Genomic DNA, 26617 nt, shown 5'->3' with positions numbered 1-26617 from the left:
ATCAGCCTGGTATGGTGGTTTGAATAAGAATGGCCCTATAACCTCATATTTTAGATGCTTAATTATCAGGGAGTACTTGGGAGATGTCCTTGCTGGGAGAAGTGAGTCACTGTTGGTGGGTTTTGAGGTTTCAAAAGCCCAAGCCAGGCCCGGTGTGTTTCTCTTCCTGGTGCATGCAGATCTGGATGTAGAATCCAGGCACCATGTCTGCCTGCCTGCTGCCCCAGGCTTCCTGCCATGACAATAATGAACCAAGTCTCTGAAACCCTGAATAAATGCTTTCTTTTATAAGTGTTGTCATGGTCATGGTGTCTCTTCACAGCAGTAGAACTGACCAAGATTGAGTCATTTTATCGAACACCTACAAGTACATGTCAGATATCTTACTGGGGTGATAATTTAGAAATGGCAAGAAATTCCACCAAAGAAGTTATTTATCACTGCAGTTTTACAGTTTTTGTTTTTTATAGTGCATTTTATTTTATGTGCATTAATGTTTTGCCTGCATATATGTCTGTGTGAGGGTGTTAGATTCCTTGGAATTGGAGTTAGACAGATGTGAACTGCCATGTGGTTGCTGGGGATTGAACCCATGTCTTCTGGGAGAGCAGTCAGTGCTCTTAACCGCCGAGCCATCTTTTCAACCCCACATTTTGTTCTTTGAGACAGAGCTTCTTGTGCAGCCTTGGCTGTCCTGGAACTTGCTTTGTAGACCAGGTTGGCTGGGAACACACAGAGATTTGCCTGCCTCAGCTTCCTGAGCGCTGGGGTTAAAGGTGTGCAGCCATAACCACTCAAGTGCAAGTTCACCTTTACAATAAATACCAAGATCTACTGAGAGATGGCTCAGTAGATTAAGTGCTTGCCACACAACATCATGGGGACTTGAGTTTGAATCCCTAACAACCCAAAAAGCCAAGCTTGTGAATCTGATATCACCTTAATGATGGCTGGAGTAGAGATAGGTAGGTGATGGGAGATGTCATTCTGTAAATATGTTTCTCATACTGGTTAATGAATAAAGCACTGTTGGCCAATAGGAAAGCAAGACAGGCGGGACTAGGGGACAAGGAGGAAAGAGGAAGTAGTAAGAAGAGTCAAGATGGAGAGACCGGGGAAAGTACAATGTCAGCTCATTCCCCAGTAAGATGAAAGCACTTGAAAATATGTAGATTAACAGAAATGGGTTAATACTTAAGACAGAGCTAGCCGATAAGAAACAAGTAACGGGCCAACAGCATTATATCAAATACAGAGTCTCTGTGTGTTAATTGGGACTGGTGCAGCGGCAGGACAAGACTGGTGGTGGGCGGGAAAAACCTTACTCGTTACAGGTAGGCAGATCCCTAGAGGTTGCTAGCCAGCCAAACTAGATGCATTAGTGCAATCCACTAATTAATGGGAGATCTTATCTCAAAAATACTATAGAAAGCAATAGAGAATCATGATGCTGACTTTTGCCTGTCATGCCTGCCTCCTTTACCAAGTCATATACCTGCCTGAGCCACACAGTGAGACCTTGTCCAAAATACAAGGGCTGGGGATATAGCTTAGTGATAGAGTACTTGCTTAGTATGCACAAGGACCTGGATTCAGATTTCAGCCCTGTAAAACAAGCAAAACTCAATTTCCCCACCCCGGAGGGGGAGGAGACCAAAAGACATGGAAGAAGCCTATCACCCTGGAACAGTCTGAAACTGTTACTGTGACAAGAAAATTCTCTTATCTGTTTCCATCTGAGGCTCTCTGTCCTCTGAGCACTTCCGTAGACATTCACACAGACTCATGTCCAGGATGCTAGTATGTGGGGGAATGCCTGAGATTTGATCCCAAGCATGGAGGTAGAGTGGGATCTAACTTCTAAAAACAATAGCTGCTTTTGTATTTTATTAATTGGCTAAATTTCTTAAGCAATTGCTCCCTTGAATGTGGAAATAAGCTCCAGGATTTATGATTAATTTCAGCACACTTTAAAAGGGAAAAGCAGAGTTGGCTTGGGGGTGTATCTGTTCAAGTTGCAGCAATATGAGCAGAGCCATTCATGGGGCAACTGGATGACACCCACAAGATACTTCCAGAGTGTCATCTCCTTTAGATCTTGCAATTAAGAGACCAGAGTGCTGCACACTCAGTGCGTATATGTTTGTCTGCATGCAAGAAATACACCTTACATGTCTTCCTTTGTTACTCTTCACCTTCCTTTTTTAAAATTACATTTATTTATTATTTAGTGCATGTGCAGCACGGCTTGCATGTGGAAGTTGGAGGACAGGTTCTTTCCTTCTACTTATGGACCCTGGAGGTCATCAGTCATGGTAATAAGCCCTTTACCCACTGACTATCTTGTTAGCCTCCACCTTATTTTTTCAGACAGGCTCACTAAACCTGGAGCTCCCCGTTTGGCTAAGCTGGCTGCCAGCAGGCTTCAGGGGTCTCCACCAGCAGCCCTTCAACACCCAGCACTAGGATAGACCCATTACCATGTCACTGTGCCTGGTTTCTTACATGGCACTAGGGATCTGAACCCAGGTCCTTACCGGGCAAGCACGTTACTGACAGCCATCTCTCCAGTCTCCAAATACTTTAATTTTACAAAGTGCTTATTTTATGACATTTTAGGAACATGTTTAAGCTGTTGCCCAGAAAGGAGCTGACATTTACCATATGACTCAGATTTACATGTTGTATTTAGATGCATTATTCAAATTAAAGTACTCAGATATATAAAGAAAGGAAGAAGATTAAAATGTGTTTCTTGGCAGGGAGCAAGTTATAATAAAGAGATAAGGAACTTAAGAGGAAAGCAAATGTGTTAGCTTTCTTCAGTGTGAGATTTGTTGCTTCCATTCTGACATTTCTTTTCAATAAAAACCACCTAGTTAACCTATATATGGCTTTTATGGGATTCAAGAAGGGAGACATCATGCTATGACTCCATTTATCAGAATGGTAAGCTGTTCTTGCTTACTAAGACCATCTCAGACCAAATATAAAATAGTTGTGCAAACTAATTATGGAGTAAGTGTTGTTCCTTTGTTACAGTTTTAGGATAAAGCTGGAGAGGGTGTATATGTCACACATGGGGGACCATGTGGGAGGCCATAGCAGGTTTCATAGCAGATAAGAGTGACCCCCCCCCCCCCAGCTTTATCCTAAAACTGTAACAAAGGAATGACATTTTGTGGATGTGACTTGGCATGTTTTCCTGGCATTTGTTCCTGCCTGTGACAGTTGGGGCATGCTAGGATCCTGTAACTTTTAAGTTGGTCACTTTTCCAACTAAGGATCTCTAGATTCTTCCATCCATCACTGCCATGTCTGGTAAGCCTGCCCCTCATTCTCTACCTCTGACCATGCTTCTATGAGTTAGAACTTATATAGAGACTGTGGATTCTTGAATTTTTAGTTTTTCAAATTTTCCGTCTGGTCAAAATTCCAGTACTTGGCTCCAGGAGCCCTGGCCCCTGATTTGTGCTTGACGAAGCACAAAATCAGTTAGTACTTTTAATATCTGATCCTCCCTTAGTCGCTGGGATGCTAGAGATTATAGACTTTGGATCTTCACTATCTCTCATGGAAGCTGCCCCCCCATACCACTTATTGGCACCCTACAGTCTACCAGTGATCCATAGTTGGAAATACGTCCTCTGCTCTTTTTCACTTGTCTGTTTTCCTCCTCTTCCCTGCATGCTAAAACTCTCTTGCCCGATATGCAGCATCCTGCTGCCTCCCACATGCCTGTCTCAGGGTGGAAACCTCCCTCCACCTAAAAATGTCCTGTTCCGCTAGGCATCTTATGCTCCTATTCAGATGTCTCACTTTCCTGTTTGTCCTATTGTTGACGCCCTTCTACCATGCTGCTTCTCCATGCAGATGCCAGCAGCTCATAATGAGCTGGCCTAGGCAGTATCTGTTCAGGATTTCCTGAGAGTTTTTCATTTTTTCCCCACGAATGAGTTTTTTGGGTTTGCACCCTACCTACCACTGCTCATACTGAGGTTTTTATACTCTAGCACTGTTCATAGATAGGTACATTCATTTCTCAGACCTATGGTGGCCTTTTTTGGTATGTTGTTGTTGGTGTCTTGTTGGTTTCACACATCTTTCTGCTTCACTCGTGGAGAAAAAAGTCAACAAAATTATATCTCAAAACTTTCTTACTTTTGCCAGCAGTTGGGAACCTGTTTATGGAAGCCACCGTCTTGACCATGTGGCCTAGGCTCACTCCATATGGTTCTTCCCTCTGCTACACCAGCCACCTAGGCAGAGCAGCTTCTGCCAGACAAAATTCGTTTACCTTTTGCCTTTTATTCTTTGACTCTAATTTCTTCTTTCACTGGCTCCGTTGCCCATGGTTTGTTTGCAGAATGGTGTGCCTTTCTGCAAACCTTGCCTGTTGCATCTGCAGGGGATCTACTTTCTTGTCACTGGCAGCTTTAAGTCTACTATCTCTTTAAATAATTCTGTTTGCTATAATGTAGAAATCAGAGATCACACTCTGGTTCTTTCTTCTTATTTTTAGCCAGTCCTATTTGATATATCTGTACATGTGATTTAAATTTAACTTTATATGTAAATGTAAACTAACTCTATATGCAACTTAAATTCAACTGTGCTGTCTCAAATATTTCTAAATTGTTATGTATCTTTAAATGATGGTAAACATTTAAGCTTATAAAGTTCTATTTCAAATTAACAAAATATCTATACCACCCAGTCCTTCCTGTAAGCTGTTTATAAAGGTTAAACTTCTATTACAAAAGGAAAATTTTCTCTACTTCTTTGTCCTTTACAGGTGTAAATCTAACTTACTAAGTTAAAACAAGTTACAGTTTAGGCTTGGAGGGCGCTGAGTAAAACATCCATCCACAGCCTCTTAGCTTGGATCCAGTTTTCCAGACAGACTTACAGGGATAAAGCCTCACTGTAGCCACCTATGTGCATGGCCTCTTCAGCCGGCCTCCACTCATTTACAAGGAGTGGGAACTGCTGTGGCTCCAGAATGTAGTACTCAGTTTCTTTCTTTTTTTTTTTTTTAATTTATTTTTATTTAATTTTATATAACAAAGTCCAATTAAATGAAAACAAACATTTATACACAATATTTGGGAATTTGGGCGTCGTTCTTTCCAAACTACTTCCTGCTGGTAAGGGGCGCTGTCTTGGGGGATTCGAAGAAGATTCAGATATCCTAGCTATAGTCTGCAGGGCTGTTTTGTCCAGCTGTTTGGAATGTAGGATCAGCTTGTACTCTGTTTCAGGCGGTCTGGCGTGATCAAACCACATTAGTCTGGAAGGAATCCACATCTTTTCATTTTCTGTGGAAACAAAAATAGAAATACTTTTCCCCAGTAACTTGTTCTTCAACTTAAATTTTGGAGTCAAAGCGTTTTTTTTTTTTTTTTAATTTATTATTTTACATGTCGATCCCAGTTCCCTCTCCCTCCCTTCCTTCCTCTCTCCCCTCCAGCCCTCCCTCCCTCCTTCCCTCCCTTTTGCCCTCTCTGCCCTCTCACATGCACTCTAAACACCCTCCCCTCCCAACCCCCCACCACAATACCATATGTAGGGGAATGCCATCCAGTTGGGGTCATGTAGATCTGACAGGTCCTATGAAGTAGGGACTAGGGCTTCTCTCCTATCTCTAGAATAAGGCAGTTATCCCTCCATGGGGGATATGTTTGCAAAGTCCTTTTGTGCACCAGGGATACATCCTGGCTCCACTGTCTGAGGTCTCTTAGACTGCTCAGACCTTCTGGCTGAGACCCATATTCAGGGGGGTCCGAGTCAGTCCCCTGTTGGCTTCCCAGCTATCAGTCTAGTGGCCCTTAGCTCCTCCTTGTTCAGGTAAGCTGTCTCTATGTACTTCTACCGCATGGTCTTATCCTCTCCATCTGCTTCTGGGTTCTAGTTCGACTCAGTGTTTATGTATGGGTGTTTGCTCCTGTTTTCAACAGGCATTAGTTGAGGACTCCATGGAGAAGTTAGTTGTTGATCTCACTCTCCGGGAAGGGCATTTATGATAGCCTTTCCACGGGAGCTGAGATTGTTAGTTGGGAGCAGTCTTGTAGTTCCCTCGACCTTTCTTTGTGTTCAACTTTATCTTCAAACCAATATTGGCTCCCTCTTTTATGTTCTCTGTCTCTGACTCTGTCTCTGTCTCTGTCTCTGTCTCTCTCTCTCTCTTTTTCCTATTTTCCATTCCTAACCAGGCTCAATCCTCCTGGTCGCACATGCCTTCCTCTCCTCCCTCTCATTTTCTCCTACTTCTCTCTCCATTAGCTGTCCTCCCCCACTTTACCTGAGGTCTGGGGGACTTGTCCCTTCCCAGTTCTGTGAGGGACTTTATATGAATCTCTTAGAATACAACTTGTATCCTAGTTCCTCTGGTGATGTGAATTATAGGCTGGTGATCATTTGATCTAGTTCTAAAATCCATATATGAGTGAGTACATACTGTGTTTCTCTTTTTGTGACTGGGTTACCTCATTCAGGATGGTTTCTTCAAGTGCCATCCACTTGCCTGCGAATTTCAAGATACCATTATTTTTTTCTGCAGAGTAATATTCCATTGTGTAGATGTGCCACATCTTCATTAACCATTCTTCAATTGAGGGGCATCTAGGTTGCTTCCAGGTTCTTGCTATTACAAATAGTGCTGCTATGAACATAGTTGAACAGATGGCTTTGTTGCATTGATGTGAATCCTTTGGGTATATGCCTAAGAGGGGGATTGCCGGGTCCTGTGGTAAACTAATTCCCATTTTCCTGAGGAACCGCCATACTGATCTCCAAAATGGCTGTATGAGTTTGCACTCCCACCAGCAGTGGAGGAGTGTTCCACTTTCTCCACATCCTCTCCAACATAAGTCATCACTGGTGTTTCTAATTTTAGCCATTCTGGCAGGGGTAAGATGGTATCTCAAAGTTGTTTTGATTTGCATTTCCCTGATAGCTAAGGATGTGGAGCATTTTCTTAAGTGTCTTTCAGCCTTTTTGATTTCCTCCATTGAGAATTCTTTCTTCAGTTCTGTACCCCATTTTTTAATAGGGTTATTTGGTGTTTTGTTGACTAGTTTCTTGAGTTCTTTGTATATTTTGGAGATCAGCCCTTTGTCGGATATAGGATTAGTGAAAATCTTTTCCCAGTCAGTGGGCTGCCGTTTGGTCTTGTCAACTGTGTCCTTTGCCTTACAGAAGCTTCTAAGTTTGAAGAGGTCCCATGTATTAATTGTTTCTTTCAGTGTCTGTGCCCCTGGAGTTATGTTCAAGAAGCGTTCTCCTATACCAATTTGTTCAAGGGTACCTCCTACTTTCTCTTCTAAGAGGTTCAATGTGGCTGGATTGATGTTGAGGTCTTTGATCCATTTGGACTTGAGTTTTGTGCATGGTGACAGACATGGGTCTATCTGCAGTCTTCTACACACCCTCATCCAATTGTACCAGCACCATTTGTTGAAGATGCTGTCTTTGCCCCATTGTATAATTTTAGCTGTTTTGTCGAAAATCAGGTCTTCATAGGTGCGTGGATTAATATCAGGATTTTCAATTCAATTCCATTGGTCTACCTGTCTATTTTTATGCCAGTACCAGGCTGTTTTCAGAACTATAGCTCTGTAGTAGAGCTTAAAGTCAGGAATGGTGATGCCTCCTGAAGTTCTTTTATTGTATAGGGTTGTTTTGGCTATCCTGGGTCTTTTGTTTTTCCATATAAAGTTGATTATTATCCTTTCAAGGTTGGTGAAGAATTGTGGTGGGATTTTAATGGGGATTGCTTTGAATCTGTAGATTGCTTTTGGTAAGATTGCCATTTTTACTATGTTTATCCTACCTAACCAAGAGCATGGGAGGTCTTTCCATTTTCTGGTATCTTCTTTAATTTCTTTCTTTAGAGTCACAAAGTTCTTATTATATAGATCTTTTACTTGTTTGGTAAGTGTTACACCAAGATACTTTATGTTGCTTGTGGCTATTGTAAAGGGTGATGTTTCTCTGATTTCTTTCTCTGCCTCTTTGTCGTCTGAAAAAAATAGGGCTACTGATTTTTTTGAGTTTATCTTGTATCCTGCTAGTTTGCTGAAGGTGTTTATCAGCTGTAGGAGTTCCCTGGTAGAGTTTATTGGGTCGCTTATGTAAACTATCATATCATCTGCAAATAGAGACAGTTTGACTTCTTCCTTTCCAATTTGGATGCCCTTGATCTCCTTTTGTTGTCTTATAGCATTAGCTAGAACTTCTAGTACGATATTGAAGAGATATGGAGAGAGAGGACAGCCTTGTCTTGTTCTTGATTTTAGAGGAATTGGCTTAAGTTTCTCTCCATTCAGTTTGATGTTGGCAGTTGGTTTGCTGTATATTGCTCTTATTATGTTTAGGTATGTTCCTGTTATCCCTGACCTCTCTAATACCTTTATCATGAAAGGGTGTTGAATTTTATCGAAGGCTTTTTCCGCATCTAGGGAGATAATCATATGGTTTTCCTTTTTCAGTTTGTTTATATGGTGGATCACGTTGATAGATTTTCGTATGTTAAACCATCCCTGCAATCCAGGTATGAAGCCTACTTGATCATGGTGGATGATTTCTCTGATGTATTTTTGAATTCGGTTTGCCATTATTTTATTGAGTATTTTTGCATCGATGTTCATCAGGGATATTGGTCTATAGTTTTCTTTCTTAGTTGTGTCTTTGTGAGGTTTGGGTACCAAAGTTATTGTGGCCTCATAAAAAGAGTTTGGCAATAAACCTTCTGTTTCTATCTTGTGGAACAGTTTGAGGAGTAGTGGTATTAGTTCTTCCTTGAATGTCTGGTAGAATTCTGCACTGAATCCATCTGGCCCTGGACTTTTTTTCGTTGGAAGGGTTTCGATGACTGCTTCTATTTCATTTCGGGTTATAGGTCTATTTAAGTTGTTTGTCTGTTCTTGATTTAATTTTGGTAAGTGATAGTTATCCAGAAACTTGTCCATTTCCTTTGAATTTTCAATTTTTGTGGAATACAGATTTTCGAAGTATGACCTGAAAATTGTCTGGATTTCCTCTGTGTCTGTTGTTATGTTCCCCATTTCGTTTCTGATTTTGTTAATTTGCATGTTCTGTCTCTGCTTTTTCATTAATTTGGATAAAGGTTTATCTATCTTGTTGATTTTCTCAAAAAACCAACTCTTTGTTGCATTGATTTTTTTGTATTGTTTTCCTGGTTTCTATTTTGTTGATTTCAGCCCTCAAGTTGATTATTTCCTGGTGTCTGCTCCTGCGGGTGAATTCGCTTCTCTCTGTTCTAAGGTTTTCAGTTGGGCTGTTAATTCATTTATGTGACTATCCTCTGTTTTCTTCATATGGGCACTTAGTGCAATGATCTTCCCTCGTAGCACTGCTTTCAAGGTGTCCCATAAGTTCAGGTATGTTGTATCCTCATTCTCGTTGAATATTAGAAAGTCTTTAATTTCTTTCTTTATTTCTTCTTTGACCCAGGAGTGGTGCAATTGCACATTGTTAAGTTTCCATGAGTTTGCAGGTTTTCTGCTATTTGCGTTGTTGTTGAATTCCAATTTTAAAGCATGGTGGTCCGATAAGATACAGGGGACTATTCCTATTCTCTTGTATCTGTTGAGGTTTGTTATGTCTCCTAGTATGTGGTCGATTTTAGAGAAGGTTCCATGTGGAGCAGAGAAGAAGGTATATTCTTTTGTCTTTGGATGGAATGTTCTATAGATGTCTGTTAACCCCAGTTGAGACATAACTTCTGTTAATTCTTTTGTTTCTTTGTTGAGTTTCTGATTTGTGGTCCTGTCTAGTGTTGAGAGTGGTGTATTGAAGTCTCCCACTATAAGTGTGTGAGGTTTTATATGAGCTTTGAGTTTTAGTAGTGTTTCTTTTATGAATGTGGGTGACTTTGTATTAGGGGCATAGATGTTCAGAATTGAGACTTTGTGTTGATGGATTTCTCCTGAGATGAATATGAAATGACCGTCTTCATCTCTTTTGACTAGTTTTGGTTTAAAGTCTAACTTGTTAGATATTAGGATAGCTACGCCTGCTTGCTTCTTATTTCCATTTGATTGGAAAATCTTTTCCCAACCCTTTACCCTGAGGTAATGTCTATCTTTGGAGCTAAGATGTGTTTCTTGTATGCAGCAGAAGGATGGATTCTGTCTTCGTATCCATTCTGTTAGCCTGTGTCTTTTTATAGGTGAGTTAAGACCATTAATGTTGAGGGTGAGTAAGGTCCATTGATTGTTGATGCTTGTTTGGTTTAGGTTTGTTGTTGGCAGTGGTATTGTGAATATATTTGTTCTGCTTCACCCTAGGTTTCTGGTGTAGTTGGATTATCTGTTGCCTACATTTTTGTGGGCGTAGTTACCTTCCTTGGGTTGGAATTTTCCTTCCAATACTTTCTGTAGGGCTGGATTTGTAGATACATATTGGGAAAATCTGGTTTTGTCATTGAATATCTTGTTCTCTCCATCTATATTGACTGAGAGTTTTGCTGGATATAGTAGCCTAGACTGGCATCCGTGTTCTCTTAATACTTTTAGAACATCTATCCAGGACCTTCTGGCCTTGAGGGTTTCCATGGAGAAGTCAGGTGTAATTTTGATAGGTCTGCCTTTATATGTTACCTGTCCTTTTTCCTTCGCTGCTCTTAATATTCTTTCTTTATTCTGTATGCTAGGTGTTTTGATTATTATGTGTCGAGGGGTCTTTTTTCTTTGGTCCAGCCTATTTGGGGTTCGGTATGCTTCTTGTACTTTCATGGGCATGTCCTTCTTCAGATTTGGAAAGTTTTCCTTGATGATTTTGTTGAATATGTTTTCAGCACCTTTGAGCTGGGCTTCCTCACCTTCCTCTATGCCTATTATTCTTAGGTTTGGCCTTTTCACGGTGTCCCACATTTCCTGGATGTTGTGTTTTAAGGATTTGTTGGATTTATGGTTTTCTTTGGTCGATGAATCTATTTCTTCTAGTTTATCTTCTGCGCCTGAGATTCTCTCTTCCATCTCTTGAATTCTATTGGTTATGCTTGTGTCCGTGGTTTCCGATTTTTTGCCCAGCTTTTCAATTTCCAGTTTTCCTTCCATTTGTGTTGCCTTTATTTTCTCAATTTCGGTTTTCAAGTCTTGAACCGTTTCCTTCACCTGGTTAATTGTTTTTTCTTGGCTTTCTGTACTTTCCTTAAGGAATTTGTTCATTTCTTCCACTTTTTTTGTTTGTTTTTTCCTCCATTTCTTTAAGGGATTTTCTCATATCTTCTTTGAGGGCCTCTATCATTTTTATGATGGTGATTTTTAAGTCGTACCCTTCTGCTTCCTCTGCTTTGTTGTTGTGTTCCATTCTAGTTGGTGTAGATTCCCTAGATTCTGGTGGTGTCATGTTTGTCTTTCTGTTGTTAGGTGTTGTCTTGTATTGCCTTCTTCCCATAGTTTCTTCCAGTAGGTGTTGGTGGTGTCTCTTCCCTCTCTCTATGGTCCTTCCCCGATGGACTTATGTGGATCAAAGATTCAATGTCTGTAGTTCTGTGTGGTCCAAGCTCTCTAGGAGGTTTCTCTGCAGACAGGGATCCAGGGATGGGGTCAAGGATGAGGATCCAGAAGAAGATGCCAGCAGGTACTCACAGTGGTCCTCTGGCCAATAGCTCTGGCCAATAGCTCTGGCCAATGACTGGCAGAAGAGGACGATGGCTGAGCTTGAACTTGAGAAGGTTTTGCAGGGTAGTGGGATCTCACTGGAAACTGGTGCTCTCCAGCTGAGACCTCGTTCTTTGGCAGGGGCCCGGATTTGGGGGTCAAGGATCTTGGCCGCAGGGACTCCGAGTGGACCCGCAGAGATAGGCGGATCTCTGGGAGGGGCCCGGGACTCCAGCAGAGGACTGGAGGCGGGGTCAGAGACCAAGCAGGTGGAAATTACAGGTGGTCCCGCGTGGATAGTCAGGTCTCCTTTGTTCAGAGTTGCTCTGAGAGGTCTCCGAAGTAGGGTGGACTGTTGGCTCCACCCTCTGTCCCAGTGCTCAACCAGAGCAGCAGGACCGTAGGTGGGGTAGGGCACCGGGTAGGGGGGGGTATGCTGGAGGTTGGGATGGTTGGGGGTGTATCAGAGCTCCAAGGGTGCTCTCAATGGGGACCGGAGACAGGAGCAGCAGGATCAGGGGCCAATCCCAGTACTCAGTTTCTTAAATGGTCAGATGATGGACATACAGGAATTTTCCTGTCTTTTGTGTTAAGCCATATACCTGTTAATCTTTGGGGGAGAGATGTGCTTCAGGCCATGGGAGCAGTCCTTACTACTGAGCCTGTTAAAAATATGCTGGCTGACCAAGGTTATGTACAAGGAAAAGGACTGGGTAAATTCCTACATGGTGACCATCAGTCTGTTGCATCCAAAAATTTAATTATCAAAAGAGCCGGAGATCGCTCTGGGCTGGGAAATTTTCCCTAGGGGCTATTGCTATACAGTCTGTTCCCATTCCTATTATCTGGAAAACTGATAATCCAGTATGGGTGGAGCAATGGCCCTTATCTATTGAGAACTTACAGGCTGCACATCAACTTGTAAAGGAACAATTAGAGGCAGGACATACTGTTCCTTCCACTTCCCCATGGAATACCCCAATCTTTGTTATAAAGAAAAAATCTGGAAAATGGAGACTCCTACAAGATCTCTGAGCTGTTAATGATTGTATGCAAATTATGGGAGCAACACAACCTGGCTTGCCTTCCCCTGTGGGTATTCCTCAAGGCTATCATTTATTAGTTATAGACCTAAAAGATTGCTTTTTTTTTTTTTTTTTTTTTTAGCATTCCTTTGCATCCTCAGGATAGTGAGCAATTAGCATTCCTTCTATTAACTTTAAAGAGCCCTATAAGAGATATCAATGGGTGGTGTTGCCTCAAGGAATGGCCAATAGTCCCACTATTTGTCAAATTTATGTATCATTGGCCATTGCCCCCATTAGAGAGAAATTTCAATCCCTATATATTATACATTATATGGATGATATTCTTTTAGCCGGTCCGGATTCTAAGGAAGTGAATGAGGCTTTTGGGGAATTGCAACATAATCTTCAACTAGCGGGCTTAAGATCAGCCCCAGAAAAGGTGCAACAAGAATTTCCCTATCAATACCTGGGTCATCAATTGTTATTTTCTGGTATCCGTCCTCAAAAGATACTTTAAGGCTGGATAATCTGACCACCCTTAATGATTTTCAAAAATTATTGGGAGACATAAATTGGGTTCGATCTAGTTTGGCCCTAACCAACTGGGCAGCTTAGACCATTATTTGATATTTTACAAGGAGATTCTGATCCCACTTCTCCGCGCACCTTAACGCCTGCTGCGCGAGAATGTATACAGCTTGTGCAAAAATGTCTCCAATCTGCACATTTAAATTATATTGACTATTCTCAGAACTTGATGTTATTAGTCTTTGCTTCAGCGTATTCCCCTACTGTGGTATTTTGGCAAACTGGTCCTATATTATGGGTGCATGAACATGCATCCCCAAGAAAGACAGTTAGATCTTATCCTCAGGCAATGCTTTCTATTATTCAAAAGGCATACAAAATGAGTATTCAAGTTTTTGGCAAGATGCCGGATGTAATTGTTACTCCTATACTCAACAACAGATACAATGGCTTCAACAGTTTGATGAGGAGTGGGCACATTTCTTGTGTTCCACACTCTGCTGCTTTGATAGTCATTTTCCTTCCAGTAAGTTAGCTCATTTTTTAAAAAATCACCCTGTGTGTTTCCCCAAGGTTATTTCCCAAAATCCTCTGAAGGGGGCCCATAATATATTTACAGATGGCTCTTCAAATGGTTGTGCAGTAGTTGTTTCTTTTCCCATTATCAAACGCTCTATACTTAAAGTGAAGTCTGCACAATTTGCAGAACTGGCTGCAGTACAATTAGCCCTTCAACATTTTTGATGAGCCATTTAACTTATACACGGACAGTAAATATGTGTATCATATATTGGCTCCCTTAGAAACTGCTGCTTATATAGCTCTAGTGTCTTGTGTACAAGAACATTTACTAGCCATACAAAGCCTACTATGGAGGCGCTCTCATCCAATTTTTGTAGGACATCTCCAAGCGCATTCTGATTTGCCCGGCCCTTTAAGTGAAGGAAATGCCATTGCTGATTTTAATACTAAAACAGATAGTGCCATCATGATGATGAGAGAGTCTGGGTATGAAGTAGCCTGCAAAGCTCATACAACCTTCCACCTTAATGCAGGGTCACTCAAATTCCATTTTAAAATTACTAGAGACCAAGCTATTGATATAGTTAAGAATTGTCCCCTATGTGCAGAGTTCTTACCTGTTCCACACCTTGGAGCTAACCCCCGGGGTGTCATACCTAATGATATCTGGCAGATGGATATTACTCATGTTCCTTCCCTTGGTCGACTACAATTTGTTCATGTATCTGTGGATACCCATTCTCATCTCATATTTGCCTCTGCTCATACTGGAGAAAGGCTTAAGGATGTTAAGAGCCATTGTTTACAAGCCTTTGCTTACATGGGAATGCCCAGACAATTAAAAACTGATAATGGCCCTGTTTATACTAGTCAGGGTTTTAATTCTTTTTGCAAAAAAATTTTTATCTCACATAAGATGGATATCCCTTATAATCCTCAGGGTCAGGCCATGGTGGAACGTGCACATCGCACAATTAAAGCCTATCTTCATAAAACAAAAAAGGGGGAGTTTACAGGATCTCCTCATGATCACCTTTCTCTTGTCCTATACATTTTAAATTTTTTAACCATTGATGGTGTTGCTCGATATGCGGCCGACAGGCATTGGCATCCTCGGTCATCTGACTATGGCTCAGTTATGTGGAAGAATGTCACTACTGGAAAATGGTGCGGCCCTGACCCAGTTCTAGTATGGTCCCGAGGGTCAGTTTGTGTCTTTCCACAAGACGCAGATAACCCTGTTTGGGTGCTTGAGCGGCTGATTCACCATTTTCAAGAGAAAATGCCTCTGCCCACGTGTGGCTGACAAACTATTCACCAGTGACAGGTAAGGCAGAGGGGGCAAATATCCAACCTAAGACAGGAAGCTTACGGGCCTGGGTGACCTCTCCAATGACGGGTAAGGAATTATGCTGACGTCCTCTGTCACCTAAGACAGGTGTTAGTTTATATTAAAGAAAGGGGGACCTGTAGGACCCCAAGGCACCTTGAGCTACCCTGAAGCTGTTGGTGGGAACTCCTTGCCCCAAGGCTGTTGTTGGTACTCTTCCCGTTTTGATAACACACCTCGTGATAACACACACCTTGTAACAACACATACCTCATGACAATACATACCTCGTGACAACACACACCTTGTAGGGAGGAGCTAAGCCTAAAATTCCTGTAATTTTTCCCACTGTGCTATAAGTAGGTATTTAAGCTCGTTCTTGCCCCTCAATAAACTGCATTCGGCATTTGGTGTTCCAACTTTGCCATTGAACGAATGACCCGCTGTCTTGCCTTTATTTCAATCTCTAGGCCTTCGCCCGATTCGTGGAAGATTGTAGCGTGGGCGCTACAGGTGGGTGTTTTGGAGACCAGCTTGCATTTTAATTCCCTCACAGAACTAATTAACTTGCGCCTTTGTGAGTTTATTTTTCTCCTTTTTTTTTTCTTAAAAATGATTTTACTTTTATGATCATTGGTGTTTTGCCTGCATGTGAGGGTATCAGATCCCCTGGAACTGAAGTTACAGACACTTGTGAGCTGCCATGTGGGTGCTAGGAATCAAACTCCAGTCTTCTGGTGGACCAGCCAGTGCTCTTAACCACTGAGCCATTTCTCCAGCCCCATTTTTCTCTTTTGAAGACAGGATTTTACTTCTTTTTTAAGAGCTGATCTTTTATGAATAAAAATTAAAAAATCCCTTGCAAATAAGTTTACTCCACAACCAAGTCTAAAATGAAATTTTTATTTTTCTTACATGATTTCTTTCTTGCTCTCATTTGAGTTCTCTCAGTTAAGTCTTTATTATGATGGGGGAAAAACCAAACCACAGATTTCTCCTCATGCCCAATAAAAAACAGGAGAAAAGAAGTTATCAATCATGTATAGACAATGCATAATAAAACATAGAAGAAAAAAATACATAGGTTAAGACAGAAACTTGTATTAAACATTCACTTTTGAGTTATGAGGTGAATTTCATTCAGTTTGGTATAGTCACAAAGAGGCAAGCTGGGTTTTGGACTGTCCTACCACTGACACTCCAAATTGTGGTGGGAATGTTCCCACGTTTTCAGAAACACCAAGTGTGGAAATGTCTCTTCTGTTGTAGAGCCTCAGCCGGCTCAGCACTCAGGCTCTGTGCGCCCACCTCCCCAGGGCCAGCCCCAGGTCAGGTCTTCAGTCTGAGGTAGAAGTATAGCTGTGACTTGCAGGGAAATAGGAGGTGGTGAAGAGCAGGCACTCCAGGCCCAGTCTTACTGTGTGGTGACAAGCTTCACAATCATGCTGATAATCCGAGAACCTCTAGGACATGTACACAGGTCCATGCTTGGGTTTTTAATTTTATCCTGGAGGAGCTGGTCAAGTTCACAGCGAAGTTCCTTTACCAGTTCAGCTATCTACAAAGAAAGCTGCAGTATTAGCTGTGCTGGGAGCAAAGAGGAAGGTTTTCATACAGAAACACCCAATTATGATTACCATGACTTAACAGTTTTGACATTATTTTAGAACACATTCTGCAATACACTAATAATGAGGCCCATTATAAACACATCTATTATTAATTTATCTCTATCACATCTATTTATTATTTATTTAGAGATAAGATCTTGCTATGTAGTCAGGCTGGCCGGGAACTTTTATCCTCTCACCAAAGCCTGTGAGTGCTGGGATTGCAGTGTGTATTGCCATAGTGCATCTTGTTGACCTTGTGTCTGTGTATGTACATGGGGATATGAATTCAGGTCCTCATGCCCACACAGAAAGTGCTTTACTATGTGGGTTTTTGAGATAGTCTCACACTGTGGCTCAGGCTGTGTCCTCAAACTCACTTCGTAAATACTTTGATTCCAGGTGTGAGCCCTATGTTCAGTGGGAGGTTTTTGTTTTTTTTTTTTTTAATGTTTATTTTTATTTTAAGTGTTTTGTTTGCAGGCATGTCTGTGTGAGAGTGTTAGATCCCCTGGGACTACAATTGTGTATAGGCAGTTGTGAGCTGCTATGTGGTGCTGGGAACTAAACGTTGATCCTCTGGAAGAGAGGCCAGTGCCTCTCTGAACAATCTCTCCAGTTCCGGTGGGAGCTTCTTAAAAACCATGTTTCCAGCTGGCTGGTGGTGGTGCATGCCTTTAATCCCAGCACTAGGGAGGCAGAGGCAGGTGGATCTCTGTGAGTTTGAGTCCAGCCTGGTCTACAGAGCGATTTCTAGGACAGGCTCCAAAGCTACACAGAGAAACCCTGTCTCAAAACAAACAAACAAAAAATCCATGTTTGCATTTCTTTTATTTGGTGTGGTTGGGTGTGCATCTGGGCATGTACGTGTGGTTCAGGTCAGGACAACCTTAATAAGTCCACTTTCTCCTCCTAAGTGGGTTCTGAGGATTAACTCTGGCTGTCAGGTTTGGCAGCAGGCACCCTTACCTGCTAAGCCATCTCACTAGTCTTTTGTTTTTTGCTTTAGAACAAGATCTTATATAGATAGCTCAGGCTAGTCTCATACTTACAAAAAGAGCTCCTGATACCTCTTATTTTGGGATTCTAAATGTTTCCATGATGCACAAGTTTTTTGTTTTGTTTTAGCTAGGGTCTCACTCTGTGGCCTTGAACTCACTATGTATCCTAGGATGGCCACACACTAACCTCAGCATGCAAGTGTTGGGATTATAAGTAAACCTTAGAAGAGAAGCTTTATGATGCTTCTAGGCTAGAGATTTATTTGGGATGCATGTTGTATAGATGTGAATCTAGAACCTACCACAGCCATCTTGCTCACACAAGGAGAGTGGACTTTATTGTTTTTGAGCAACTGCATCAAAGAGCCTTGCACAGCCCCTTGACTTACAGCTACTAGTCACATATGGTTATTTAATAAACACATAATTGTGCCTGGTTCAAACTGAGATCTACCAAGAATATAAATGCACTCCTGTATCTAAAACTTATATGAAAAGAGAATGTAAAATAACTCAGTAGCTTTCTACATTGATTATATGTTGTAAGTAAAACATTCTGGGTATATTATGTTAAAATACATTAAGATTAATTTCATCTATTTTCTTTCACTTTTCTTTTTTAAGATAAGGTCTTACTTTGTTGTCCAGGCTAGTCTTAAGTACCCGGATCAACTGATTCTTTTGCCTCAGTTTCCTGGATGACTGGGACTATCACTATATATAGTTCCTTTCATTCAATTAATTAGTTTATTTTTTTATTACTTTATTTTTGTGGCTCTGGAGATTAAACCCAGGGCCTACCAATGAACTATAGCCTGGCCACTGTTTTTTCTTTCATGGTAACAGAAAAATCAAGGTGATTTTTAATCCATTTATTTTTGCTTAGTTGTGTAACATTAAGGAGGCCCCAACACCCTCCATTTATTTATTTGTTTGTTTATTAATTTATGTTTTTTGAGACAGGGTTTCTCTAGTTTTGGGGGCTGTCCTAGAACTCACTCTGTAGATCAGGCTGGCCTCCAGCTCACAGAGATTGGCCTGCTTCTGCCTCCCAGGTGCTGAGAGTAAAGGCATGTGCCACCACTGCCTGCCCAACACTCTCTCTTTATAGACTCTACTTGTTTTGTTTTTGAAGCTTTACTATGTAACTCTGGTTGTCCCCAAACTCACGGTAATTCTCCTGCCTCAACTTGCAACTACTGATCTTAACCTATCCTGGGTGTCTCTGCCCCAGGTGCTTCCTGGCACTGTTATTAGTCTGACTCTTGCTGTCCATTAGTTCTGTAGTTCATTTTACATTACCAAAGCTCTTCATGACCTGAGCCTTTAAACAGGTTAGCTGTTCCTTTACCTGATGGGAAGCAGCTACAAATCGGATCCAACCATCATCCAAGGAGACCACGAACGCTCCCCTCTGAAGCTGCACATTCACTTGGCCTCCTCCAAACAGGACCAGGGGGTACACAGACACCATGCTGCAGTCTCGGATAAACACTCGGCTAGTTTTGATTTTCTCATGGTACAACAGGTAGGGGCTGTCAAAGTGTCTGACCTATAACATAAAACCTCAGATGACAATGATTCCCACCAGTTCTGTGGATTTCAAAGACACCAATAAGGGTTCCCAATGACTTTTCCTATGAGCCTCATGTTTTTATGTATGACTGTCTACTAGAGAACTCAGGCTATCCGGTTTGGCATCAAACAATTTATCTGCTGAGCCATCTTACCAGCACCTCAAATTTTAACTGAACACTAATGTAAATTATACATATTTATGGGACCTTTTGTGATGCTATGATAAATGTATATATGATATAATGTTTAAAATATCATTTTTAGATTTATTCACTTTATTTTATATGTGAGTGTTTTGGCTGCATGCATGTGTGTCTAGACAGGTCAGAAGAAGACACGGGATCCCTTGGAACTGGAGCTATGGACAGTTGTGGACCATCATGTGGGTGTTGGGAATTGAACCTGGGTCTTCTGAACGCTAACACCTAAAAGAATCCTTGACTCTCTCTATAGCACCTCATATTCACTTGCCAAGTTGTTCAAGCCCCCATGTGTTTTTTTTTCTCCCCAGTTCCATGTGGATCATCAAGTCCTGAAAACTGTGTGTTTAAAGTACAGAGGAGCTGATGCTCATTCTCACCACCTCTCCAGCTACCACCTCACTGTGAACCATCTCCTTTCACTGCACGGCCTCCTATGACCTCATACTGCTGCTATTTCCAAAACTTTACAGCCTCTTTCCATAGCAGCTATGGCCAGAACACTCCAATAGTTTCCCAAAGGATAAAAATCTACCATGGCCCATTTGTTCCTGCATACCTGCTGTTACTCTCATCTTGATCAGACATCCCACTGAACTTTATTATCTGTTGCCTTCCTGCATATCCTGGACTATCCCAAATATACTCTTAGTTAGGTGTTCTCTCCTTAGAAACTGATGGCTCAATTTTGATTCAGGACCTAATTGTGTTTGACTCATAGAGGCCTTCCCAGATTGCCTTGTAGAAAAGGACCCCTCTCTCAGTCTTGATATCTGCTTTATCTTTTTTTTCTAGGACATTTGCCACTGACCAGCATTGGCCTCTCCCACCTATTTCCCCAGCTTGAGGGAGGACCCTGTTCACTTACAGTCCTACAAGGCCTACAATAGTGCCAAACACAGAGACAGGATAGCAGTAGTGATTTTGTCTTCCATGTGGCTAACTTCGCTTACTCAGGCCTCTTCTGTCTAAAGTCAGACACAGTCAAGATGAGTGGATGACACCCTGGTCCTCAGGATCCTCGGAGCTTGAGGAGAACCTTATCAGGGTTTACCACTACTTTCCTCAATAGCATCATGGGCTGACCTCATTCCACCTCCACAGGGTCTCACTGTGAAGCTCTGGCTGTCTGCTTCTGCCTCCCTAGTGCTGGAATTAAGGTGTGCACCACTAAGCTCACTCTCTCTTCCTATATCCTTTCCTCTTTTTCTCCTTCATCTCTCCTGAAAGCTTCATTGAGCATCTACCTTCAGCCATGCATCATGCTAGACTCCGGAAATGTAAAAAGGCATCAAATTCCTATCTTCCAGGATTTTACAATTCCAGGACACTCAATGGCAGTGGAACAGTGGAGGCAGAGGAATTTAGAGGAAAGAGACACTAAGGAACTGGTGGAGGAAACAGTGACCAGGGATAGGAGGGGACCTGGTGAAGGAGAAAGGATAGGAGGGGATATTTCATGAGCAAAGGGAACACTGTTTCAAGAGTAGGAAGTTAGCAATGTCAAAAACCACATGAGAAGCAAGTGTGCTGGGTGAATAAGCTACTGTGACATGGGTTTAGCCTCTAGTGAAGAGGCAGCCATCTCATAGCAGCAGCTGAAGGAAGAACAGAGCTAAAGGCTGGCAAAAACACGCTAAGGATGCAATTAGCTCATAACATCTTAAACCAATTCAAAGAAACATTGTTTTTTTTTTTTTTTTTTTTTTTTTTTTCCACTTGGGAGCAGGAATGACTGCTTTTTTGTATATAGTAAAATATTCTCAACATGGAACACCTTTCCAGAAACAGCTTGTCAGTCTATGTATACAGAATCAACCTTCCCTAAATCCATGTATTGCTGGGGACACTGCAAGTCTCAGAATAGGGCTTGTGAGCTTTAGAAACCGCATTTCTCATCCGAGGGTGTGCTGTAGGGGACATTCTAAATGTTGCTGTTCTGACCTGATAGTTCACTGAGGAAGGGTGAATGTGCACGTATCCGTCACTCTTCGTAACAAACTTCAACTCAGCTGACTTCGGCTGCAGTCTGACAACTCCACTACTGGTCTTCTGGAACTTTCCTTCTGGGGTCTTGACCTATACAAGTATTTATAAAAATGGATACACATATTTTCATGCAGGACTTGTCCTTTGTCACAAACAAGTCTTATCTGAATAATTTTTGTTTCTTTTTCTGTTTCATTTTCTGTCTCACTGTACAGCCCAGGGTGGCCTAGAACTTACTACGTAGCCCTAGTTAGCCTCAAACTTGTGATCCTTCTGCCTCACCTTCCAGTGCTGAGGTGTGTGTGTGTATGTGTATAATGTGGAGGTCAGAGAACAGCTTGCATGAGTTGGTTCTTTCATATCCCACCATGTAGGTCCCAGGGATCAAACTCAGGTAGTAGGCTTTATCCACTGACCCACTGAGCCATCTCTGGTCCAGCACTGTTTTTTTTTTTTTTTGTACTGAGACAGGGTTTCTCTGGCTGTCCTGGAATGAACTCACTGTAGACCAGGCTGGCCTCGAACTCACAAAGGGCTGGGATTAAAGGTGTGAACTACTATTGTCCAGTTGTATAGCTTGCTTTTTAAACTTTGTATACCGAACACATTTTTATATTTGTTCAAGATTTTCCTAAAGAATTGTTATCAAGAGCTATTTAATACCTCATTGGAAGAATCTATAATTTTACCATTAAACAGTTTTAATTTTTTTTTTTTTAAGACAGGGTTTCTCTGTGTAGCCCTGGCTGTCTTGGAAGTCACACTGTAGACCAAGCCTTGAACTCACAGAGATCTTCCTGTCTCGGCCCACCTAGTACTAGGATTAAAGGCATATGCCACCACAGCCCAGCAACTTTTTTTTTTAAAAGAGAGGTCTCATGGAGTCCATGTGGCCTTGAACTGTAGCTGAAGCTGCCTTTGAACTTGCAATTCTTGTTTCCATCTCTCATGTGCAGTGATTACAGGTGTGAACCCACCACACGTGGTACAGTTACTGTAAACTTAGATGGTCTGCTGAGTAAATTTCCTTCTGGCTGTATCTTTGTGCATATTTGCACAATTTCTCTAATAGTCCTGGAAATAGAGCGCAGTTAAGATAAGATGACACATAAATTTCATTCTCTCCAGATGGTGATTTAAGGATTCACTCAGTGTCAGTATTAATTATTGAACTTTTTTGTGTGTCAATTTTAAAAGTAAACAAGTCTATTTCTTTGTGTAAATTTGCATTTCTTTGTACTACTAAACTTGGGCACTCTTTTTGTGCATTGTAAGTTCACTTACTTCCTCATTTTATACAAAATATGTGTCTGTGGTAGGATAGTATCTTAAGGTATGTTACTTTTGTTTATGCTGTGGAACATTTGTTTAATGATGTAAATATGTGTGACTTTTATTTATGCTGCATTGTTTAAGTCTGTGAAGCTGTGATTCTTTGCCTGTCTAAAACACCTGATGATCTAATAAAGCGCTGAAAGGTCAATAGTGAGGCAGGAACATGGATAGGCAGGGCTGGCAGGTGGAGAGAATACATAGGACTAAACGGGGATCGAGAAGAACTAGGAGAGGAGGATGGCAAGGGCCAGCCACCCATGGAGTAAGAAAGAAGGAAAGATAAAAGCCCAGAACTAGAAACAAGCCAAGGTAAGGCTGGGCATTTATAACCAAGAATAAGCCTCTGTGTGTGATTTATTTGGGAGGTGGATGGTGGGCTCCCCCAAAAGCCAAAAAAAGCCAAAAGAGAAAAAAAGCATTTCAAACAACTTGTGTCCTTATAGATTGTGAGAGCAAACCTTGTGGGCTGTGTGTATGTCTTTATGATGACTAATGAGCATATTTTAAGTTTATCCTTTGGTCATTAACTTAGAGACAGGAGAGAAGCCCTAGTCCCTACTTCACATGACCTGTCAGATCTACATGACCCCAACTGGATGGCATTCACCTACATATGGAATTGGGGTGGGGGGATGGGAGGGGAGGGTGGTTAGGGTGCATGTGAGAGGGAGGGAGGGAGGGAGGAAGGAAGAAAGGTAGGAAGGGAAGGAGAGGGAACTGGGATCGACATGTAAAATAAATTAAATTAAAAAAATGCTTTGACTCCAAAATTTAACTTCAAGGACAAGTTACTGGGGAAAAGGATTTCTATTTTTGTTTCCACAGAAAATGCAAAGATGTGGATTCCTTCCAGACTAATGTGGTTTGATCAAGCCAGACTGCCTGAAACAGTGTCAGGTGATCCTACATTCAAAACAGCTGGACAAAGCAGCCTTGCAGACTACAGCCAGGATTTCTGCATCTTCTTCAAATCCCCCATGACAGCGCCCCTTACCAGCAGGAAGTAGTTTGGAAAGAATGACGCCTAAATTCCCAAATATTGTCTATAAATGTTTGTTTTCATTTAAATGGAATTGATATATATATCAATATATGAGACATAGGAAAGGTCAGCAAAAGTGAACTGTTACCTGCACTACATTTGGATACAGAGCAGCACACAGCACTGCTGATATCAGCTTGGGATTCTCAGCGTTTGTGTTTGCCTGTGAGAGAAACACAGCATTATCCATATGAGACGTTTTAGCATGTGATGTGTTTGCCATCCTATTCCTTTTTTTCTTTGTAAGACAGGGTTTCACCATGTAGCCTGGTTGCCCTGAAAATCACTATGTAGACCAGGCTGGCCTTGAACTCAGAGATCCTTTTGCCTCTGCCTTCCAAGTGAAGGATTAAAGGTGTATACCACCATGCTTAGCCATCATATTTCATTTGATGTCTACCTTAAAAAGTATCCACCTTCCTATCAATTATAAAATTTATTTCTAAGCAGAAAATAAAACTCCAAGACCATAGTCACACAAGATGTATCTTAAAGAGCCCACAATGATTCTCGATGCACACAAAGCAGTTATGAAGCCAATGTTCTTGACTGTGGTGTGGTTAAGGACTGTGGTGTGGTTAAGGTGGAACTGGTGCCAAGCCCTGCCGCTCCCAGCACAGTCTAAGTGAACTCTTTTGTACAGGATTAAACAAACAAATACAGGTAGTGCCCATGAGCATCATGGAGTCTGGTTTGTGAGACACTCAGACTCCCCACCAAATACTCACTGGTTTTAGAACAAAGGAACATAAGTCCATCTGGAAGAAGTACTCTTTCTGTAATTACACCTAAGACACTGTTGGAAGACTCTGCCGTTAATTACAGAATTACCAAGAACAAGTGTGAAATTTAAAAATGAGTCAATGTTGATAATGAGTAGAAGAATCCCTGATTTCATTGATGTCAGCTGACACATTCATGGGCTGGGGAAATCACGAGTGCCACCAACCTTGCTTACTGGGCTGAAAAGTAAAGAATGGCTGTAGCAGGATAAATAAAAGACCCTGAGATTGACGTTGGGCTTCAAGCTGAAGATCAGAGAATCAAAGCAGCCAAGCCAGATCTTACCTCTACCCAGCTGAAATGACAACCCTGTCTCTACAAATCCTCAGAGGCAAAAGCTCTCAAATCCTGTCTCCTCCTTTTACTCCTTTCACTCCTTTCTCTGCCCAGCCATATCACTCCTGTCTCACCTCCCTAGGGCTGAGATTACAGGTGCATGATCCCAGATGCTGAAAATACCTTTGTATGAGCTATTTCTTTTAGCAGTGAATTTCGTGTAGTCAGTGTGGCCTTGAACTAAAAGAGATCTGTCTACCTCTAAATCCTGAGTCCTGGGACTAAAGGTGTGTGCCACTAATCACCTAGCTTCTATAGCTAACTAGTATGGCTGACTTTGCATCCTGAACCCTTAGGCAAGCTTTATTAAATCATAAATATCACTACAAATGGCCATGATGCCACAGTCCATATTCGAGTCACATATGCTACTGGAATTAAAGTGAAATCAGACAAGTACTCATTCTTTACCTCTTCTCCTGTGGCATCCAGGACACCATCTCCTCCTTGGGCCCTTTTTTCAATTTCCCTTGCTCTGAGACCCTCTTTTACAAACCCTATGTCAGACAACAGTTCAGTGAATTGCCGTTTGAGGCTGGCCATTTCCTGAAAGAAGGAATGCATTTTTAAAAGAAGGAGCTATGAATATATCAAATGTGTAACAGTGGGATTTGCAATGGGTGCAGATGGACCATTTAACAAGACAGGGCTAATCTTGTCTGTAAGCTTTAAAAGGTGGCTTTCACTTACTATAAACTGGCAGAGTGAGACAGTTACATAGAAATCCAAAGCCTTTGAAAACCCCAATGATCATTTATTTCTTTTTTTTTTTTAATTAATTTTTAAAATTCTATGTGCATTGGTGTTTTGTCATGGGTGTCAGATTCCCTAGAACTGGAGTTAGATTGTTGTGAGCTGCCATGTAGGTACTGGGAATTGAACCTGGGTCCTCCTGAAGAGTAGTCAGTGCTTTTAACCACTGAACCACATCTCTAGTTCCCTCTTCCCCCTTTTGTTTTTTGAGACAATTTCTCTGTGTAGTTTTGGAGCTAGTTCTGTAGATCAGGCTGACCTCAAACTCACAGAGATCCACTTGCCGCTGCCTCTCAAGTGCTGCCTAGCCCGACAATCATTTGAATATTTAAAACCTTTTAATTGGGGTGTAGTAGGTCTGATTTTCTTGCAAATTCTTGGAATGGTACTGTTTGTAGCTGTAGTTTCTAATCTTTCTGTTTGCATTTCTTTCTCTCCAAGTCCTGTCAGCTCCTTCCCTGAGTCTATTGTGGATAATGTTTCTCTTAGTGGAACACATGTACAGAACTTTCCCTCTTTTTCTACTTTGTGATCTTACTGGATCATAGGTGATTCTTGTCTTGCGTCTTTTGCTCAAATTCAGGCTGCAAGAACCAAATGTAGTGGCTCACTTTGCAAGTCACATTACTTGGGAGGCAGAGAGAGATGGGAGGACTGTTTGAGTCCAGGTGTTTGGGGACAGCCTCAGCGACACAGGAAGAGCCATTACTTTAAAAGTGTGAGGCATATATAGGTGGCAGAGCATTAGCCTAGCATGCTGGGAACTTGAATTTGATCCACGTCACAAGTCTGAACAAAACAAGTAAGGTCTCTGAACACTGATTTTATGTCCCTTTGGTCCTCCCCTTCTCCAGATCTTTAATAAAACAAAGCTTGCAGAGATTTCCTCCATTACTACTTTATCTCTTTTGTACTCACCACTGACAAACTGTGTTTTGGTGGACATAGGAAAAAT

The 26617-nt window shown here is 41.6% G+C and overlaps 1 protein-coding gene and 1 pseudogene across 2 annotated transcripts in view; both read right to left on the bottom strand.

Annotated features, from left to right (window-relative positions):
• The window catches only part of LOC127217022 (alpha-ketoglutarate-dependent dioxygenase alkB homolog 6-like), a 169123-nt pseudogene that overhangs the window by 76066 nt on the left and 66440 nt on the right, over positions 1–26617 (bottom strand).
• Dhx57 (DExH-box helicase 57) overlaps positions 15972–26617 on the bottom strand; it is a 53385-nt gene continuing 42739 nt past the window's right edge. For both annotated transcript variants that reach the window (XM_051177857.1, XM_051177859.1), the window contains exons 20-24: positions 25321–25455; positions 23879–23953; positions 21369–21503; positions 18998–19198; positions 15972–16593 (exon numbers count right to left, since the gene is read on the bottom strand). In XM_051177857.1, coding sequence (XP_051033814.1) covers positions 16450–16593; positions 18998–19198; positions 21369–21503; positions 23879–23953; positions 25321–25455 — 690 coding nt within the window. In that variant the 3' untranslated portion in view covers positions 15972–16449. The remainder of the gene's footprint in view (positions 16594–18997; positions 19199–21368; positions 21504–23878; positions 23954–25320; positions 25456–26617) is intronic.

This window comes from Phodopus roborovskii, unplaced genomic scaffold (assembly GCF_943737965.1).
Source record: "Phodopus roborovskii unplaced genomic scaffold, PHOROB, whole genome shotgun sequence".
Lineage (NCBI taxonomy): Eukaryota > Metazoa > Chordata > Mammalia > Rodentia > Cricetidae > Phodopus > Phodopus roborovskii.
Note: the sequence above shows the minus strand (reverse complement) of the source record. Positions and strands in the feature narration are given on the sequence as shown.